The sequence below is a fragment of the Melanostigma gelatinosum genome (assembly GCF_949748355.1).
Source record: "Melanostigma gelatinosum genome assembly, chromosome: 21".
NCBI lineage: Eukaryota > Metazoa > Chordata > Actinopteri > Perciformes > Zoarcidae > Melanostigma > Melanostigma gelatinosum.
This window is the reverse complement of record NC_136654.1, coordinates 12,556,195-12,577,789: the sequence shown is the minus strand read 5'-3', so window position 1 is coordinate 12,577,789 and position 21,595 is coordinate 12,556,195. Positions and strand designations below refer to the sequence as shown.

General features: G+C 44.0%; 2 protein-coding genes across 2 annotated transcripts; one reads left to right on the top strand and one right to left on the bottom strand.

Annotated features, from left to right (window-relative positions):
• The first annotated feature begins 323 nt into the window (after positions 1–323).
• On the top strand, positions 324–2,780 carry egr2b (early growth response 2b). The gene is made up of 2 exons (XM_079293368.1): positions 324–638; positions 972–2,780. The coding sequence occupies exons 1-2, from the start codon at positions 476–478 to the stop codon at positions 2,138–2,140; spliced, it is 1,332 nt and encodes a 443-aa protein (XP_079149494.1). The 5' UTR covers positions 324–475; the 3' UTR covers positions 2,141–2,780.
• A 9,781-nt stretch (positions 2,781–12,561) lies between these two features.
• On the bottom strand, positions 12,562–15,899 carry adoa (2-aminoethanethiol (cysteamine) dioxygenase a). Its single transcript, XM_079293366.1, is given in 5 exon segments — positions 12,562–13,324; positions 13,326–13,453; positions 14,672–14,773; positions 14,775–14,780; positions 15,437–15,899. Coding segments are annotated over 5 exon segments (765 nt in total). The 5' UTR covers positions 15,659–15,899; the 3' UTR covers positions 12,562–13,017.
• Positions 15,900–21,595: the final 5,696 nt, after the last annotated feature.

Sequence of the window (21,595 nt, the reverse complement as noted above, 5' to 3'; positions counted from 1 at the left end):
TGCACTCTGGTATATTCTGTCTCTAAGTTGTTTTATGACAGTTATCTCTGTTTTGCGGCGAGTGGAAAGAGTCCGGGTTTATCTCCTGGCGCAGCGGGTTCTCCATTGACAAGTGATTCCCTTTGAAATCGTCACGGAGGCTGCTGGCCAATCGGCAGCGGCAGCGCCTCTCCCTCAACCCCACCCACTCCATATTTGGGTAATGACGTGGCAGCCCGCAATGAAAAGGTTCCCCATATAAACATACTAGAGCCAGGGCCGCTGTTCCCAAAAAACGAGTCACTTTGCACAGTGTTGACTTTATCGCCAGAGCGCATGAAGCGCACGCGGAGCTCATCCTCTCACACCCGGTGACAGACAAAGACATGCAGTGGTGACCCACTGCTTCACTGTTGACTTTATTATATTAGCTTAAAGGAAAAAGAACAGAAAGACATTACAGAGCGAGCAGACCCGGTGCTTTTATCTCTCCACAATGACGGCTAAAACTTTGGAGAAAGTGCCGATGAATCTCGGGGGGTTCTTGCATCCTGAGAGCGTGTACTCGGTGGATGACATCAGCTCCAGCTTGGCGACCTCCGTGGCTATCTTCCCCAACAGCGACTTAGGAGCTCATTACGACCAGATCAATGTCTCAGGTAAGATGACGCCTGTGTGGAGTATTTAAAAGACAAATTGTCAGTTGTTCTAGTCTATGAAAAGTTGTCCATATGCTGAGTGTTACTGAGTGCAAATCATTTTACAAAAATGCTTCAGAAAATGTTTGTTTTTTGAAAAGTGTCTGTCATAATATAAAAGTTCGTTCACATGTTTCATATACTCGCATTATGGGACCAGAGTCCGTGCGTAACGGAAAACGAGGCGCACCGGCCTTTTCTCACTTAAAGCCCACTTTCCTGTCAAGTGTGAACTTCTTAATGAATCGGGTTTGTGTTGCCCCCCTAACGAGCCGTTTTTGTTTCTGTCCGCAGATGGCTTGATGAGCGCAGACATGAGCGTCGAGAAGCGCTCTCTGGACCTCTCTCCTTACTCCAGCGGCTTCTCTCAGCCCGCATCCCACCGCAACCAGACCTTCACCTACATGGGGAAGTTCTCCATCGACTCCCAGTATCCAGGTAACTGGAACCCCGAGGGAGTGATCAACATCGTCTCGGGCATCTTCAACGTGGCCCAACCGCCGCCTCCTCCTCCTCCCTCCTCTTCGGCGTCCTCCTCCCCGGCTTCCTCGGGATCTCCCAATCACTTTCACTCCAGCGGAAATTTGAGTTGCACTATGGCGGCTCAGAACCAGGCAGAGATGGACCACCACCATCACATGTACTCCCCTCCGCCTCCTTACTCCTCTTCCGGCTGCGGGGAGATGTACCAGGACCCCTCTGCGTTTTTGTCCACCTCTACCTGCTCCATCGCCTCTTACCCACCACCCTCCTACTCTTCGCCCAAGCAACACGGCAGCGCAGAGGTACCGGGGCTCTTCCCCATCATCCCCGACTACTCGGGTTTCTTCCAGCCTGCTTGCCAGAGGGACATGCACACGGCGAGTATCCAAGATCGGAAACCGTTCGGTCCATGTCCGCTCGATCCGTTCCGCGTCCCTCCACCCCTGACCCCGCTGAACACTATCAGGAACTTTACGCTGGGTCCGGGCGGTGGTGGCTCCGAGGGGGGTCCGCCGAGGCTCCCCTCTGCCTACAGCCCTCAGAACCTGCCCCTAAGGCCGATCCTGCGGCCCAGAAAGTACCCGAACAGACCCAGCAAGACGCCCATCCACGAGCGGCCGTACCCCTGTCCGGCAGACGGCTGCGACCGGCGGTTCTCCCGCTCCGACGAACTGACCAGACACATCCGCATCCACACTGGACACAAGCCGTTCCAGTGCCGCATCTGCATGCGCAACTTCAGTCGCAGCGACCACCTCACCACGCACATCCGCACGCACACGGGTGAAAAGCCGTTCGCGTGCGACTTCTGCGGCCGCAAATTCGCCCGCAGCGACGAGAGGAAGAGACACACTAAAATCCACCTGAGGCAGAAGGAGAGGAAGTCCTCCACCGTCTCCTCCTCGTCCTCCTCGTCCAGCAGCTCCGGGGTGGAGCGGCCGTCGGGCGCCATCAGCGCAGCTAGCGGGATTTGTTCATAGTTTCCCTGCAAAACGTTGTTGTCACCATGGCAGCGTGACGCACACTAACCTCTTAAAAGAAAAATAACTGTTAAATAATTATTCTGAAACGGTTATGAGATAGACTAAACACCAGGATGGGATTGAGCAAGAACTTCTGTGCGGTCGTGCGCAATTACGCACATCCACCCGTTCCTGATCCAGAACCGACAGAGAGACTGACACGAATGCACTTTGCCTGTACAGTCTACTGAAAACAAAAGTAAACACAGCCATTACTTCATAGGAATATACAAGGGCGGTTGTAATATAAAGTGGGTATTTGAGCGCGCAACAGGCTGCGCGTTTAAATGTGTAATAACTGCAATAACGCTTTGAAGGAAGAGAACTGTTCTAAGTTATTGAATTGACGAAGTGTTTATTCTAACATGCTTGTTGATGACTATATGTTCCCTTTAGTGCCTTGCTGTGTGTCGTTTTTGTACACTGACATGGTTCAAGGACGCTTCTAATGCAATGTATATTTGTCCTTTAATATGTAAAGTTGGAAATCATTCTATTTTTGTACGCATTTCGTCTCGTGTAATTTCAAGTCAATCAGTTGTGGTTCACGTGTAATACAATGTTGGAGTGTAAATCGTGTTGAACTCATACACTTCTTTTGTCGTGGTGTGTCTTTTGAGATTTATTAAATATACGTGGATGATAAACGCAGCTGGTATCGGTTTGGTTTATTCCTCATCACAGACTAACTAACTACAGCACAACAACGGGCCATCGGTGTCAGCGGAGATGCATTCATTGAACCCAAACGTCGCTGGGTTGAAAGTGGTGAATACAATTGTTTTATGTGAATATTTATATATATTTTTAAACACATGTGGATGGAAATCCGGGTAAAACCCGACTTGCGTCACCCGTGGCATTTGTGACTCAGAGTTTTCACCCACTCGCTTGTTATTTAGGTATCACTTTGGTTCTAAACAGGCGGTGATCTGGTATGCACACTTTGTCAAAGTGAAGGTGACACAAAGTGTTTGCAGACTGTCAAGCCAAACCACAAATACACTTCAATATGTGATTCTTTTTTAACTTTTAAAGGAAGAGAGAAATACACTTTCAATAAGAATACAGATGGACGGCATATCCACAGCATCCAGGCAGAACTGATGCAGCCCCCTCATTTCTCACATATCATTTATTTAGTGAACAGTTAAACTGTTTTTCTTTAAAGGTTATTTCCATGTATGGAGGTTCTTCTGGAGAAATACCGGATCTTATATCGATATATTTACATTTATTTGTTAATCTATTTGTCTTTTAAGCCTTAACATGAAACATATTGAGTTTAAAATACAAAGGTATTTCATTTTAAAAACTCCCCGGTTGCTAAAACCTAAAAATTCTCTGAATCAAATACGGAGGGAATGACTTCAGTGTTAGGAACACTGTGAATTAAAATGTTTAAATTAGCTCCTTGAAATTCAGCAGGAACAAGCCGTTCGTCATTCCAAACTTTTACCAGCTGATATAAAATCAAAAGGGATTGTGTATTTTGTGTGAGTGTGTATTTATGTTGTGATATCTGTATCATTTGTTGTGACTCATAATCTGGGCAGCTGAGGTCGCCTGTTTCCATTCCATTTACTAAATGTCTTTAGAACCATAAACACCAGGATGTGCTTCTTCTCACTGGTGACAGTAGCAGAGGCATTCATGGGACCTTCAGTTTTCACAATGGAACAGAGTTAATACTGAAGCTGTAGAGGAAACTTTACCAATAAGAACAATTCATTATTTCATTGTGTGCACGGAAATATTGAAAATATAGAGTATCGCGATGTTATGTTATGTGATACTGTATCGATCTTCAAAACCACTATAAATATTTAATAAATGTTTACATGCAAAGATGAACTATTTGATTTCAAAGATGTGATCTCTCACAGTAGTGCTGCTGTTGGATGTTACAGGGACTGAGATAAATGAAAATACAGATCTCACTGCTTAGACTTAAGACTGCATTAATAAGTCAACTTTATTTTACTCTGTTTTCATGCAGATAGCAGTTTTCCTAAAATCTGATCTTAACAATTGCAGTATATGGCCTTGCTTACAGTATGGCGGTACATTGAATGGTGTCCCTCCCGTGTATCATGGTACGTATGGTATCGCCAGACTCTCGCCAAAACACAACGCATAAGGATTGTCATGATGATGGTTATCTTTACAGGAACGTCAGCAATAATGGATGGACTAACAAATACATGAAATTCCATCATACAATAGAAGTCCAAGACTTTGGCTTTTGCTGATAAAACATATTTATTGGCATTGCCCATCTCAATACATTTTTCATTGTCATTTCTTTCTATTCAACATATTTTCAGATTGTTGTCTTGCTGATTGTGATCATGCTGCTTTTGATCGGCTGTCACAGCTCGTGGCTCCAGTTCTAGAATGTTGCCAGCAGTCGATGACCAAGACGTAGCGTTTTAAGGGGAGACACCTCAAACTCCTGCTGCTCCTTAACATCTAGTCTTCTTTCACACTAGTGGAAAGAAAACATACATTTTACTAATTTGTCAATTTGCGTCCGTAGATTTCTCCTAAATGTACCAAAAGTTACCATTAGATAATGCCTCATTTGGATATTTAATCACAACATTTGAGATAACTTGTAACAAAAGAAAGATGTTGTCTTTATGTAATACATCAACTGGGGAAGTGTCATGGTGGTAGTATTATTTAAATAGTTTGCCCTATTCACCCGTAGTGTCTCCCTTAATAAACATTGACACTGTGGATGGATTACTTTCTTATAGTTCTTTGTAAACATCATTTACAGAAAGTGCCTAGAGTATGAATGAAGTAGCTCTGGAGGTGATGGAAGGTCTCCTGTCTCAGACCTGTCCCTGTACTGCACACAGATTAAAGACATATTCATCTTCTTGATTGATTCTTGGGAAGATGTCCAACGAGCACAAGTGCCAGACTTTTGCTTTTAAGGAGCTCATGAAGCCTGCAGTAATCTGTGACATCTTTATTCTTCTGACGCCAACTTGACCACCAGAACAAGTGAGCAGTACTGTAGAGAGTCATGATGAGCTGCACAAAGAGCACCACTGTTCTTCGCCCCCTCCTCTCCTCACTGACAGTCCGGTAACACTCGACTCTTACCCTCCGTATTCAGCATTTAGAAGCAGTAAACCAACATGTGGGTTATAACTCACTATACTGTAGTTGATAGCAGATATATGGATGGCTTAAGGGTTTCTTGTCAGCAATTATAACTCATTACAACTGCGTTTTATTATGTCATCATTCATTCTCTTTACACAGCAGCTTCACTTATGAATCACAATCCCATGTAGTGCCGTGTAGGTTTTCACATTCAAGGAGTTAGAATATTGGTGCTTAACATAAACATAATAAGACAAATAAGAATATGTATAAAAGCAAGTATTGCAAAAATCAAGAAATATAAATATAGAAATATAGCAAAAAAACATTGAAAATCTTAAAATACAGGAAAATATAGAACAGTAAATATATATAAATAAAATACGGTCAAAATATGTAGGCGCTGCAAGAATAATTAAAGCTGCAAGCAGCATTGATCGGGCCCTCGCAACCTTCACGCACGTCGAGTGTACTGGCAGGACTCTGGTTGACGCGGCCATGTGACCATCATACACAGCGCCTGGAAATTGCAAAAACGACACTAGAAATTCATACAAAATAAAAAATGTCTGCCTTCCGTTTGGCTTCAGAGCAGAGGTCTTCAACAGGGGGTCCGTGACCCCTAGGAGGTCCGCGGAGGTACTGCAGGGGGTCCGCAAAATATTTGGTTGATTAGACAATTTACTTCTTTTTTTTTAGCTGTTCAGCCGATTTGCCACTGTGAACCAATAAAATCTGATTTTATAACTACATTTTGGGCTTGTTAGCCTCTAAAACATTTTGGGCTTGTTAGCCTCTAAAAATTACCTTCGCTTTTGACAGCAAAGACTGCGTCGCCATGGCAACGCCGTTCGACAAAACATCAAAAGCTTCATGAACTGGCATTATGGACTTCTTACATTTGTGTGGAACTAATTTGATGTTGATTTGATTTACCGACTAAGAGAAACAAGCCAAAGTATAAAGACTTTAACTTCCTGGTACCAGTAGGTGGCGCTATGACTATGATTCAAAATTGGCCTGCAGATGTCTTCATGCCTGGAGTCTCATCAAACATGTGAAATCTGGTAAAGATCTGATGATGTGGAGTCGAGATGCATCAGTTTATTTCTTCATGGCGAAGGATCGAAATTCGCCGAGCCGCCACGTCACCGTCCTTCAGTAACTTCTTACAATCTTCACAATAAAGCATTATCAAGGTCTTAAGGCTGTTCTGACAACATTTGAGAGGGATCTGATTAATCTGTGAGGAGCAGGATGTCAAAGTACACAACTTACAACTTCCGGTTGCCACTAGGTGGCGCTATCACTATGATTCTAAATTGTTATATAGATGTGTTCAGGCTCAGGATGTTATGACATATGAGAGATTTGGAGCAGATTAGACAATGTACGGCTGAGTTACAACAACTTCCTGTTTCACGGCGAATGGTGTTTTTTTGACGCCACGCCATGGACACATAGTTCGATAACTTTTTGATCTTTGAGTAACTTTTCACTGCCAAGGTCTCAAGAGCATACTGACCGAATCTAAAGTCAATTGGGTTAATCTCTAGGAGGAGTTCGTTAAAGTATGACACCTTGAAATGGTCCAAAAATGTCATAGAATTCAAAATGGACTACTTCCTGTTTGGTTTAGTGAAAATTTCCAAGAGGATTTTTTGTGCGTCTCCTCACGATCCACATACCTACCAAATTTCATACAGCTAGGTGAAACCCAATGTTGGGGCTACTCAATAGGGGGCGCTATCGAGCCAATATTTCAGACTGGACACCCCAATCATCAAATTCTGGCTTGTGTGCCAAATTATTCCCAGCATCCCAAGCACCTCCTTTTTGCGACGAAACACGCACGATAATAAACATTATAATAACAATAGGTCCCCTGCTCCCTCTACGTCGGTGCTCGGACCCGAATGAATATTGAATAGAGGAACAAAATATTTGAAATATGAAAAAATACTGTAACAATTATGTAGGACAGATAATAAACATAAATAGTAAAAAGAAGAAAACGAATGTGAAAAAACTAAAAATACAAAATATTTAAAAAGATGAATCAACAATGTAAATATAGAACAGAATAAAACAACACGACAAATGTTGAGATACGTGAAATATATCTGAATAAAATATATTGTAATTAATACATAAATAAACACGTAGATCTGCTTACATTTTACATTGTGTTTGTTGAATATGTGCTGTTACGAATGCACAATGAGAGGACTTTGAGTCCTTAGGCTGAGTTGTGTTTTTGTTCATGACGGTCAGTGAGCACTACACCTGCACTGGTCCTATCACCTGTTGAATGTTCATGATGGCAGATCATTGAACATTTCCCAATAAATACAACCACTCGTTAGTGACCGTTATATTCAGAGAGGGGGATAACCAGTGAGGGACAAAAAGACACACGTATCTGAAATCTGCACTGGCGGCTGCCAATAAATGGCTTTTCTTGTTCGAGCTGCACCACAAGTATTCCCCATGCCGATATACTGGCCTGATAGACTTTACACTGGAAAGTGAGGATAATTGCATTTAACATGAGCCACAGCCACTGACCTGACTGTCACTGTGCCACTGTGTCCTCTGCAGGGCCTCTAAAGCATACGTGTGTGTGTGTGTGGACATGCAGACATGATTAAAGGCATTATATTAAATGATATTTTACTTGAAAGACAACGTAAATCGAGTGAACCAATACGGCGTGGAACAAAAGAATCTAAGAAGGAGAAAATGATTTCAATGGAAGCTTTTAGGACAGATATAGAAATTTGTTTAAATGTTGAACTTTACACAGATTTAAATTAGATTTACATCTTGACCATAATGTTGAAATTCTGCCACAAGTCCCTCGACTGTGTTGACGTGTGGGAGAAGACTTGGCCTGTCCGGACGCTGACCTTTGTGCTCTTCTTTTCTTCGAAGCGTTCTCTGTTTGAGGGTCATTGTCCTGCTGGCCGTTCATCCTCTCAGTCTCTTCTCCTGCACACTCAAGCCCTAAATATAACATAAACATCTCCTTTCATATTCAACTTTTTAGTTTTGTTACACTAACCTCCAGTGTAACATTCACAGCATTGACCCTCATCCTACCAACGTGTTTAATCATGAAACTTATATCTTCTCAAAACATCATCAGTTCCGTTATTATTGTCACCTGGAGGGAAAGGAAGAACAGATGATTATTATTTTTGGAATTTCGCAACGAATTAGCATATTGACAGAGCACATGAGGACGTGTGTGTCTGCCGACCTACCTGATAGTGATACTTTAAATGTAGCTCTTCTATTTCATCTGATACAACTGGATACGTGCACTTGGTTGCTTTCCCATCTCCACGAACACGCTCTGCTCTCACGTGTAGAATCTGTAGGCAACGGGACTTTGGCATCGGAAGTGTTCTAGTTTTCCGCTCGTTGTCCGTGTAGCATTAACCAATCACGTCGCAGCAGGCTGTGCTTGAATGCAGGTGTCGGCGTGGAAAGCAAAAGAGGTGGAACGCATTGAAATGCACTCTGGGAAATCATCGGCTGTCGTCTGACGATGATTTAGCTTTAAATTGTTTTCAAATTAGCTCGTGAAACAATCCCGTCACACGTGTCTTCTCTCAACTGCAGTCATGTGTCTCGAGATGCTGATCAGACAACGAGCAACGCACAGAGAAGGAAGTCTCGGCCCGGAGAGTTCACACGGAACCCCACAAATAAGGGCGCTCGCCCCCAGAGGGTAATCCCCGACGGGGCCACAACAATCAATCTGATAATATTCCAAATAATTCTTTAAAAAGCATGAATAAAATAAAAAATGAAACATTGAAATAGTATCGCTCTGGGGTCCACGGGGAAGATCTTCAGTAAGATGAGGGTCGGGACCCCATGGTCTGAGCCTGTTTCATGAAAGCGTCATGTGTGCAACAGTTTTGACTGAATCTTTATTTTTATTTACTTCTGTCCAGGTTGTGTGGTGACAATCACCAGACACACAAGAATGTTGTGCATTCTAGCCATGATTTTCATCACCAATTTATGCATGTGTTTTTATTATAAAATAAAACATTTACCTTCAGAGAGCATGCTATTTCTCTCCTTACTAAACCAAAAACGTGTACTTATTTGAACTATCCCACTATATTTAGAATAAATACAACACAAATATCTGGAATTGTTATCTTTATCAACTTTAAAAGGCAAACAGAATCTACATGTGTGAGCTCAGACTGCACACTGAAGCCTTGACTAATGCACCAGCGGTCCAAGTGTCCTCCTGCTGGACTGAGGCAGCATGTGGCGCTCTGTTAACTTTGGTTAGCATCTACTGCTAACGGGCGCATGGCCAAAGGTTTCCGGGCAGAACTCGTGCAGTGCTTGTGAACTTTCCGCATAACGGGTAAAAATAAACGGACTACGATGGAAGAAATAATTCACATTTGAGACGGAGCTCCTCCACCAATGCTTTCATTTCACAAGGACCCAGAAAGTGTTGAACTTTAGTTCGGTGGTAAAGTTGATCCAACTGCATTCTTTGAAGGTACTTTGACTCATGTGAAGCTGATCTACGAAGCTCTACTTTACAAGGCACCATGTGCAGCGCTGGTTGTTCTGAAGGACCAGAGAGAGACAGCATGCCAGCTAGCTGCTCCACGGTTATTCCCATCGACTTCATTGATCCACATACATTCAACATCAGAGTAACAGAATCTTTGTCAAACTGCCACCAGACCCGTGTGCAGCCGCTGGACTGCAGAGATGTGAGCTACAGTGACATGTAGACTGTTCAGTGATACAGCGCTCATCAAGCTGAAGGTTGTGACGAGTGTGTCGGCTTTAGGGCACGCAAATGTTCTCAAATAAATGTCTTAAATATTAAGCATCATATAGATTACAGACCATATCAGAGCTGGGCAGTGGCTAAGCGGAGAGCAGGGTCGTCCTTCAATCAGAGGACCGGCGGTTCGATCCCCGGCTCCGCATGTCCATGTGTCCTTGAGCAAGACACGTGACCCCAAAATGACTCCCGTAGTGTGTGAATGAGGGAGTCTGATAGGCAGATGGCACTTAGCCCGTCATCAGTGTGTGAACGGGTGAATGATGACATGTAGAGTGAAAGTGCTTTAAGTGGTTGGAAAGACAAGCTCTATACAAGTACAGTCTACTTACCAGTTATTGATATTAAATCAATATGTTGATACGAGAGGTATTGGATATGGTAATGTGGCACAAGTGTTGTCTTTTCCCGGTTTGACAGGCTGCATCACAGTAAAGTCATTTTCTGAGCAGGAATGTTCTAGCTGTTGCCTTTACCCACTAAGTCATGACAGCCACATGACTGATGATTTATCAAAAATTCTCACTGTGTAAATATTTTGTGAAAGCGCCAATGGTCAACCCCTACAATATCTTGGCAGTATCGATCAAGGTATTTATTCCAAAATATTGTGATATTTGATTTTCTCATCGCCCGTCCACTGGCCGCATCGCTCTGGATTAGATTACAGTAGAAATGACACCACAGAATATCGTCGCTGTCGAGCGGAAACCTTGTAGCTCCATGTTTCATCTTTCATTTTTCTTGTGCTATTGGTCAGTCATCTTCACAAACATTTCAACCAATGAAAAACATTAAAAATAGCTTGTGACTTCACATTTTGTGATTATGGATGGAGCTGCTCATCACATGTAACTCTGATGTTGTGATTATGGATGGAGCTGCTCATCACATGTAACTCTGATGTTGTGATTATAGATGGAGCTGCTCATCACATGTAACTCTGATGTTGTGATTATGGATGGAGCTGCTCATCACATGTAACTCTGATGTTGTGATTATGGATGGAGCTGCTCATCACATGTAACTCTGATGTTGTGATTATGGATGGAGCTGCTCATCACATGTAACTCTGATGTGATTATAGATGGAGCTGCTCATCACATGTAACTCTGATGTTGTGATTATGGATGGAGCTGCTCATCACATGTAACTCTGATGTTGTGATTATAGATGGAGCTGCTCATCACATGTAACTCTGATGTTGTGATTATAGATGGAGCTGCTCATCACATGTAACTCTGATGTTGTGATTATGGATGGAGCTGCTCATCACATGTAACTCTGACGTTGTGATCATGGAAGCTCAAGCGAGCAGGAGCCCCCCCCCCATCATGCTCTCATTCTACCGAGGCGCCACTGAGAGCATCCTCAGCAGCTGCATCACGCTGTGGTTCGGAAGCTGCACCGCCTCCAACCGCAAGAGCCTGCAGCGCATTGTGAACTCTGCCCAGAGGATCATCGGAGTCTCACTCCCTACACTACAGGACATTTACAACACCCGCCTCACCCGCAAAGCACTCGGCATTGCGGGTGACCCCACCCACCCCTCCAACAGCCTCTTCAGCCTCCTGCCTTCAGGGAGAAGGTTCCGCAGTCTCCGTTCGAGCTCTACCCGGCTGAGGAACAGCTTCTTCCACCAGGCGGTCAGGATGCTGAACTCTCTCCCTCCCTCTCTCCTCTCGCTCCCCCTCTCTCCCCCCCTGCCATCTCTGCCATCTCTCCCCTGACCTCTCTACCCTCCCCCTCACCCACCTTTCCCCACTGCCTCAAATGGAACATACCAGGACATCTACTCCCCCTCACACCCCTTCCCTCATCCAGCACCAGTCACTTTTTTTTATTTATTTATTTTAATTTTATTCTCTGCTGCTACGAACATAAACCCCCCTCACACACCCTTCCCTCATCCAGCACCAGTCACTTTTTATTCTCTGCTGCTACTTGTTAATCCTTTATCTAGGCCCTTATGTTCTTAACTTTTTTTTTTTCCTATTTTATTCTATTATATGTTATATGTTCATGTCTATATTACACTGTGGGACTGCAAGAAACGGCATTTCGAATTTTCTGTATGCATAACACATGTGGAAACTTTGACAATAAAGTGAACTTTGAACTTTGAACTTTGATGGAGTTCGCTGAGAGCACTAGCGCAGCTAGCTAACTATGTGAGCTCGTCTGAGTCGCTGTTCTAATCTGACATATCTGGACATTGGCGAGTTAAAAACCTTGTAACTCCATTTGAGCTTGATTTGGGGCGGAAACATTAATAACATAACATTGACGTGCTGTTTCCTGAACAGTAACTCTTTTGGACTCATGGTTTCCACCCAACAGCAACAACATGTAGAGTAGTATGTAGCTGAACATCTGCTGATTTTCCCTCAAATGGTTAGACCTGTGTAGGAACCTGGAATAAGTTTAACACATTTTATTTATATATATGTATATATATTTATATTTATATATATTTATATTTATCCCTCATCAGACATGTCACGACGTGGAGGAAAAGATAAGGTGTAAAAGGCTTTCCACATGGAGGATAAGATGTCCTAATGACACCCCAGCATTCACAGAACGTTTGGCTAATGACATTCATGTGTGTACAAGCCAACATAACGGTGAGAAGGAAAATATTAGGAATGCACGCGACGACATTATCGATGTCTTGTAGAAGGCTGTGGTCCTTATTCTGTGTGGGGCGTGTCAGAGCCCTGCTGTAGCACCCACGAGCAAGGCAGCCAATCCCTTTGAGCTCCAGGTAATAATGACCCTCATGTTTGACTTTCCTAAGTCTCCTCTTGGAGATGGATGGATATCACGATGTCATCACTGTCATATACTGCAGTATAGTTCCTCTGATCAGAGGTTGCAATCAGAAAAAGACTGCAGGGCCTGGGTAGGGTTCCCCGCCACACCAGAAGTCTTCTGGTTGTGGGATTTCTAGCAGCCACGTCTCCTCTCTTTGCTGCTCCTCGTCGCTCTTTCCATCCGGTCCCCCCTCTGCCACAGTTTGCAGGGCTTTGTAATAGTGACAGTCCCGTCCGTCGTCTGGATTGTACGGAGGTGCTAGGATGTCCAGGAATACGGAGGGCCCCTCCACCGTGTCGATCTGGTGGAGGTTTTCCCAGAGAGGGGTGAGGAGGCACGGCCCGCTATCCTCCGAGTACTCGGCGACCGAGCATGGAGCGCCGCAGGGAGGCCGTCTGGAACGGAGCCAACGGGGGCTCGAAGTGAGGCGGGACGGTGACGGTGGTCAGGTTATCCTCCAGCTTGTCAAGACAGCGGAGGCTCACCTTCCCGTAGAGAACCTGAACAAGAGACAGGACACAGTCAGAAGACAGACCTACTGACAGCACATATGCTCGCCGTGGTGATACTTACAGTGAGTGGAGAGACTCTTAAATTACACTGTTAAACATAGGTTATTAAATTGATGTCAAATTGCATGGATTGGCCCTTTGGCTTCTACTATATCAGTTTCATAAGCTCGGTATCTGCACGGATCAATGGAGTTGATCGTATCGGTCGAGGCCACAGGAGGACCCAAGATCAGAATTTGATGGGTTCCTACTGACCCCCGTTGTTCATGGACCCGGTCACTCAAGTTTCCATTAAGTCCTGTGTTCCTAAAAACGGAATCATATGTGATTTGCATTAGTTTGAGGTAATGTGATCAAACAACTTGTTCAGGAATCTGCACAATGTGAGCATAAGAAGATGAATAATAAAGCTCTTGAAGATGATTTTTGACACAGGGTCCTTCTACAAGACATGGCCACACAATGAGCTGTCAATTCCGGACCCGGTTTAGTTGGTTTTGTTTTTCAGTGATGCAAATTCACCAGCTAATTTGCAAATTACAAAAGAAATCACAATTAGCATTCAGAGGGGGGGGGGGGGGGGGGGGGGGAGATCACTACTGTTCAGGCTGTGTGTACACAGGGGCAATCTCTGTGATAGAACAATAAATACAGGCTAACATTACTATTCTAGCTCCCTGGCTCAGGTTTAGCAAAGGTAACTTTACACAATTCAAAGAGCATGATGAAAGGACATAACCAAACGTTTTATGACCCTCATTGAATGGAAGCTTACAAAACGTCACGTCAAGTCACGTCACATCTCAGTCTATGTGCTGAAACACAGGCTTGTGAGCATTTCCCTAGCTAGCTGCAGCTAGCTTAATCACAGTAAGTTTGGGTTAGCTGCAGCTAGCTTAATCACAGTAAGTTAGGGCTCGCTGCAGCTAGCTTAATCACAGTAAGTTAGGGCTCGCTGCAGCTAGCTTAATCACAGTAAGTTAGGGCTCGCTGCAGCTAGCTTAATCACAGTAAGTTAGGGCTCGCTGCAGCTAGCTTAATCACAGTAAGTTAGGGCTCGCTGCAGCTAGCTTAATCACAGTAAGTTAGGGCTCGCTGCAGCTAGCTTAATCACAGTAAGTTAGGGCTCGCTGCAGCTAGCTTAATCACAGTAAGTTAGGGTTAGGCGGACACAGAGTGGGTCAAAGAGGCCAAAACACAGCAGACCTTCAGCATCCCGTTCATGCCCGGGTGGTCGTGTATGGAGGCGCCGGTCCGCAGCAGGAACACCCCCATGCTGAATGCCTCCGTCTCGCAGATGTGCATGTAACGTAACGATGGCCTGCCTCGGTTGGCGCTAGCTGCTATTGGCCTGTCTCGAACGATTCCGTCGTGACGCCCTTTCCGGTCATTACGCTGTCATTTTCTTCGGCGATCGCCAACCAAACGTAAATAATATTTATTCATACATATCAAATAATCTACGTGTCAAATTTCATGAATATATATGGACGTTTATATGTCTAAATACTATAGGAAAGTGACTTTGATGAGGGAAAGCAGAAAGAACGCTCGGGCGACGCTTAAACGGCTCAAACGGAAATTAAGGAGCTTTTATTGCATCATTTGGAGTTGTTGAAGCGTGATATGTTATTGTGAAGGACAGAACTACGGTCCCGGATGTGTTGACAGCATTGATGACAGCAGCAGCCAATGTTTACAACGAGGATAGAAGTCCCTACGGATTAGGCCAAGAGCAGTGCACGGCTAATTCACCGGTGTTAGCATCGTTTTAACGACTCTGGTAAAGGCAAAGCTAACTGTAATAATTACAACAACATTTCGTTTGAAAGGTACGAAGTTTAACTTCAGTTTAACACCATTAAATCAACTGAAAACATTACACGATCATTTTTATCAACATTGTAAGTGAATTGTATTGAAACATTAGCTAAAAACTGTCCGGTTTGGGGTACAACTCCGTTAGGTGACCGGGGGGCTCTGGAGCTCCGCTGGCCCGGAGGTCGGTTTGGTTTTCCGGGGAGCAATTTTCAGGTCAGCAGCCCTGACCGCGGTCACTAAGGAGAGTAGTTCACTCTGCTGGTCCGCGGCGAGTTCATTGTCCCCGTTAGCCGACGACGTTAAGTCTTTAAAGGTGATGTAGGCTTGCTTTGCCATTTTCTGAATAAGAGGAGTTGTGTTGTCCCGCGGCATTGTGGCAGAGGGAATGAACTAGCGTTAACGGATTAGCGGTGTGTCTCTGGCACTGTTCCGAGTCTCCGACGCGAAGATAAACAGCGTTAAAATGCCTTGAAATCCTTCAATGTCACCAAACGTCCTCCGGAGCTCGACAGCCAGCGTTCAAAAAAGATAAAAATGCAACTTTAATGAAAACAAAACGCAATTAATGGTCGTAATATCTCATTTCGCCCCGAGATAAGACCCCCCCTCCAGTCATTTTTCACCGACTCGCCTCCACTTCTGCGCTCACGGAGCATGCGCGCGAAACTCAAAGCATTGTGGGATGTGGAGTTTGATCACACAATGTACACAAAGTATACTTACTCACGTAAACATGAACAGTGAAACACCACATGATCAGATCGTATGTGATAGAAATGCGTGTATCTTTGTGAGGGATCGGGGCCTATGCTAACAGACTCAAAACAATACAAAACTAGGTTAGTTTGCACTTCATTGAGACTACATTTCCCAGATATCCTAGGAATGTAACAGAGTTGCAGAGGGAAAGGCCAGACGGGCCATTGAACTCACCACAGCCCTCCCCCTCTCACTTCACATCCTCCCTTCCTGCAGACTTCTCACTTTGAGATTGCTTAATGATTTTATGATCAGAGACCAAGGAGTTGACAGCACAGATGCCTGAAGCGTATTCATTCATTCATTCTGTGAAAGGAGGACTGCTCTCTTAGAACATACTGTATCTGTTCTGAACCTGCACGACATAGACAATTTAATTAAATAAATCAAATGAATGCAACTATTGAAGAAAATATATTAATTAAAAGAAGAATTGATTGATTAAAAAGATAAAAATATCAGAAAAGCCCTTTCAAATACATGCTCAATAATTCATGGACTGGGTTCAAAACAATTGCAGAATGCAAACACTATGAATTGAAATGGGATTGAGCAATATAACCATCCACTGTTAGCACTGTTAGTTTCTAGCCGCCGGCTTAGACATCTCTGTGTTCAGAGCCGACTATATGGGTTGTTTCTGCTGCCGCTGTGGGCCAATGACAACAGTTCAACAGTTATCCTTCGTTTTCTCTTCCAAATAACTTTGTCCCAACCCGTTCTCATTCCCAACTCGTCACGTACGGATGTTTGGTCAGGAGCCCTTGGTGTCACTTTCTAACACGCAGCACTTGTGAATGAAACTATGACGCTCCACTACGGCCGGGCCACTTGAAAGCCTGTTGTGTGTCATACAGACGCTGACGGGGGCCTTGTGCACTGGTATCAGACACCGAAGGCCGTGACAAAACCTTATTATTTGGCGGCCTGTGAATGAGACCAGGCTGGTTGGACCTATTCCTAGTGATGCTGCTGTGTTCCCAGATCTGTCAGCATTTAATTACACGAACAAAACATAATTTGTATTAGGCCATAGGGTCCTTTTAAGCATAGAGGTGACACATCAGGAGACGCTCATATGAATCGTTTTTGTAATGGTCGTATGGGTATACGTTGGCAGGCACAGACAACTGAAATTTTTGTTGTTGTACCGCTGATATGAGCGCCAGTTCAGAACTTGTACAGAGCATTGTGGAAGGCAATCAGCAATGAAGTATGAGGGCACACCACCTGTTTAAGGGCATTGTCAGGACCCTGAAAATGTTATGAGACAATTGCCTCCGGGCACGGACATGCAAAAGATCCCGCCACCCATCCCACCAGAAGCAAAACACTTGTTATGGTTGTTTGGCCTTTCGTTGTTGTTTTGTGTCTCTTGTAGTTGTCCTGTGTATCTTTATGGTAATTCTTTGTCACTTTGTAGTCATTCTATATCTCTTTGTAGCTGCTTTGTGTCTATTTGTAGTTATTTGTAGTCATTTGTGTCTCTTTGAGGCTGTTTTGCATCTCCTTGTAGTTGTTTTGTGTCTCTTCGTGGTTGGTATGTGGGTCTTTGAGTGACATTTTCTCGGTGAAGGCAAGAGGATCTGACACTTTAGGCCCTGGGCCGGTGCCTGAAAGGCCCCTTCAGTAATCCATCCATGTCCAAGCCTGACTGACTTTCAGTTGAGAGAATGTGATAACAGGGTCCAATTGCTATCTATGGAGAATCCAAAAAGCTGTTGCCCTATCGGACTGTAGTAGCGTCCTCTGTTACTGTCTGGAGCAGAAGGAAGTGAGTAAGGGTAACCCAACAACAAAGCACAGGGCGGAGTCACCCGCATCACAAAGCAAATGCACTTTACTGATCTCATGTGTCCGTGAGTGTGTGTGCCGAGTTGTTGGTGGGTTTAGGTTGGATTACCTCTTTACATGTGTGTCTTTTTGTGTGTGAGAGTAACTACGTGCGTGTGTGTGCATGTTGCATTGTGTATGATGATTCTGCATGACGAGTGAGGGAGACACAAAGCAAGCTATGTCCTCTTGAGAAATAATGAGGCCGGTTCATTACAGGTTCACACACACAAACACACACACATACGCTGTGTCGTTAGTCTAGAAGATGAGACCGCATTGCTTAGAGACCCGGCATCATTAGATACGCCATGTGGAAAATGATTTGAATCCATTTGAAATCCCAGAGGGTGAAACAGACTGGAAGTCTATGAACTCACGCATTTGTTCAATTATATATTCTGCTCTCCACCGATTGAAGCTTTAGCCAAAGACACGTTTCCTAGAGGCACTGGAGTAGACACTGTATCAGCTGAGATAAACCTTGCTGGATGGAGCTGACAACGTTGTTTATCCAAGTAATACGAGGGAAGATTGTGTTAATTCTGAACTTTTCATTTTCAGAGTACATATCACCTGACAATCATCATTGCATGTCTTTATATAACAAAAGTACCAAAGACAATTTGAAATGATTCATTTATTAAATAGTTTTATATAGATTCACATTTGGAAAGAGACGTCTGTAACCCGGAAGATACAGGTATTTTCATCTGAAATCTCTACTCTGCAGCCATCTAGACGAGTTAGCAAGCTTTGAACTTTGAATTTAAAGTGTCACCAGCATCGTAATGTCCAGTTCTTTGGTTGTCAGAATCGATATTCTAACAGCAGACTCAAATTCTACAGGATCACGACCGTTTCAGAGCAACAGGTGTTTCAGTTTAGTGAGTGACTGTGTTAACTGGTGACTTTCAGGCAAATACGTCCAGGGTTGCTCGTAGTAACGTACGTTAATAGTTGGCGTAGATAATAAACACAGATGAGTATGTATTTGAATTTATTGAAGGCTGATGTTCTGTTTATGTTTTCAACAACTGCCGTCACTACGAGCAACCATGGCGTATTATGCTGACGGTCACCAGTTAACAGGGTCACATGTGCAAGCTATGAAAACGTGTTGGCTACCACTGGACTGATCAAAGTGCTTGTGTTTGTAGCGCCCTATTTCAAAATCAATAAAGTCAAACCTCAGAGTGGATGTTGTTGTATTTGACTTTCTGTATAAGTCACCACAGATAACATAGTTCAAAGCATCTAGTCATATGCATGCTCATCATTCCTCGTTGGTGTAATAGTACATGCAAGGTTTCTGGCCACTTTCTACCCGCTCACTAAGAGCACATGGATCTGGGAAGTCTATTTGTTTCGGTTCGTGATCTTTGGTGGTTAATGTCCTTCAGAGCTCGACAAGCTGCCGTCCTTCTGTTGCTAAACTGGGTGAGCTCACTTATGTACGTCATCATTGTTTGCAAACTGTAAAAGGGTCTATATAAGTATATTAATAGCAGGCTGCAGAGCAAAGTGAGTTCAACCAAACACAGCACCACACCATAGTCTAGGGGTCAATAGACGAGTGACTCACTGGTCACCAGCCCAATGGTGCTGAAGATGGACAAAGACATTCTCAATGAACCCCACAACAGCTTATACTCGTAATCAAACTGTTTTGGCGAGTAACATGCAAGTGTTATTTTGTCTGACCAAACGCCAGTCGTTCCACGCACTCTCAGTCCCAACTCATCAATTGGCACTTGGTCATTGGCGATGCACTTTAAACTGTGACCCTCTGGTGACCCCTCTAGCGCCAGTTTTGGTCGCGTCGGGATCGTTTCGGCGTGTCAAGTTTCGTTACATGCGTAGTTCCTTTTCAAATAAACTTCAGTGGTCAGGGGGTGGGCACAGTTTTCACTTGTTACACGCTGCATTGCTTTTTCAAACGTAGGTTTACTTGTTTTTTAGGATTACTTTGTTAGGCCTAGGCAACAAACAACGACTTGGTTAGGCTCAGGAACAGATTGTAGGAGGGGTTTAAAATAAGACCCTTTGTCACTCAAATGAATATGCTTGTTACGTAAACTTACGGACGTGGCGTTAGTTAAGTACGGAAGTTACTCAACAAAAAAGTAAAGTTCACGGCGGGCACAAACAGTGGTCTCCTGAGTGAAGGTCCTGTGTTCCTCACTCTCACTATTTGCTGTAGTGTATAACAATGACACACATGGGTTTACATTGGAGTCAGTTGGAAGTGCGGTGCGTCTCACACAGACACTTGAGAATGCCTCGTGCGTCAGTATCAGACTCTGAGGGCACTGACCAAGCGTCGGTATTTCACAGGTCGGGAGTTGTTTAAGATATGCAGCAGTCCTGACTTTGCTGGAGCTGAAAGGGCATCTCGCCATCCTGAGTTTAAGTTGCATAAAACAATATTGTTTGAATTATGCGTTCACTCAGGACGAAGTTGCAAAGACCCGTGTTTGTCTGAGATCGTATTTGCATTTGCTGCTGCTCCTCGGAACATAAAGCCAACATTATTCTCCGGCTGTTTAAAATGTGCATGACTGACATTGCAGAGAAGTCAAGCAAGCTTCACGATGCTGTCCTCAGAGCTGCAGCCAAGGAACTCTGAATGAAACAAGTGATTCTCCGGCTGTCCACAATTTGCATAGCAATATACAAACACACACACACACACAGACATGTTTGATGGACATTTGGCGGACACCCATTTAATGTTTATATGTATATAGACTGATACATGACCGGGTGCATATGTACACGATCATTCAGGTGTGCACAAATATACAAGTGTGACTGGACAAGCATTTGCGCACACACACACACACACACAGACTCACACACACACACACTCATAGACATATTCACACACAAATTCCTCTGTCCTCTGGAATCAGCATATTGAAACAATGAGACAATGATAACAGCTGCTTATGGATGCGAGCAGTCAATGTGGCCTTTGTGTTCAGTCAATACGCCGCCTGTTCTCTGTCATCAGAGTTGTCATTATTTCGCAGTGTGTTCCGCGGTTGAGAACATGAGGATTCTTTTATTTGTTGGCCCTCCGTGGCCTCATTGAATCAGACCATCGTTGAGAATGAAGCCGACTCTGTTGTCCGTCAAAGAATGCTAACAACCCGCGCCAAAGATGAAAATTCAGCATGCCGGGAAGAAAAGAAGTCTGCATAACTTGAGTGGAAGCAGCAGGAGACGACGCAATGCTAATGTTTGTTCTTTCCATCAAGAAGCAGCTTTCTTCAGAGGTAGGTTTTCTAGGTCCGTCAGTGGACTGTGGGCCGACACAACCATGGGAAAATGTAAACGTTTGTTCTCTGCGCTCTCGATAGAAAGGTGCTTTTGGTGGACTGTTGATGCACACACATATTGCGTTCGTCATAATATATAATTGACTGTATATTTCCATGTCAATCAGTATTTATTCATGAGAAAGGCCTCTTAAAGCTCCCACATATACCTTCTTGTCTTATTGTGAGTGTAAAACTTTGTTCATGCTTGTGTTCTCCCAACAATGGGGACTGAAACTAAAGCTGAAAAGACCTTTTCATGGCAGATATTTTGACCTCTTAAACTCCTCTCGGACGTCGTTGCCCTCGGCCGACATTACTGACTTTCAGAAGCTGAAGCTCAATTTTAAAGCCAGAGCAAAGATGCTGGTACCATATGAATCTAAACCACCTG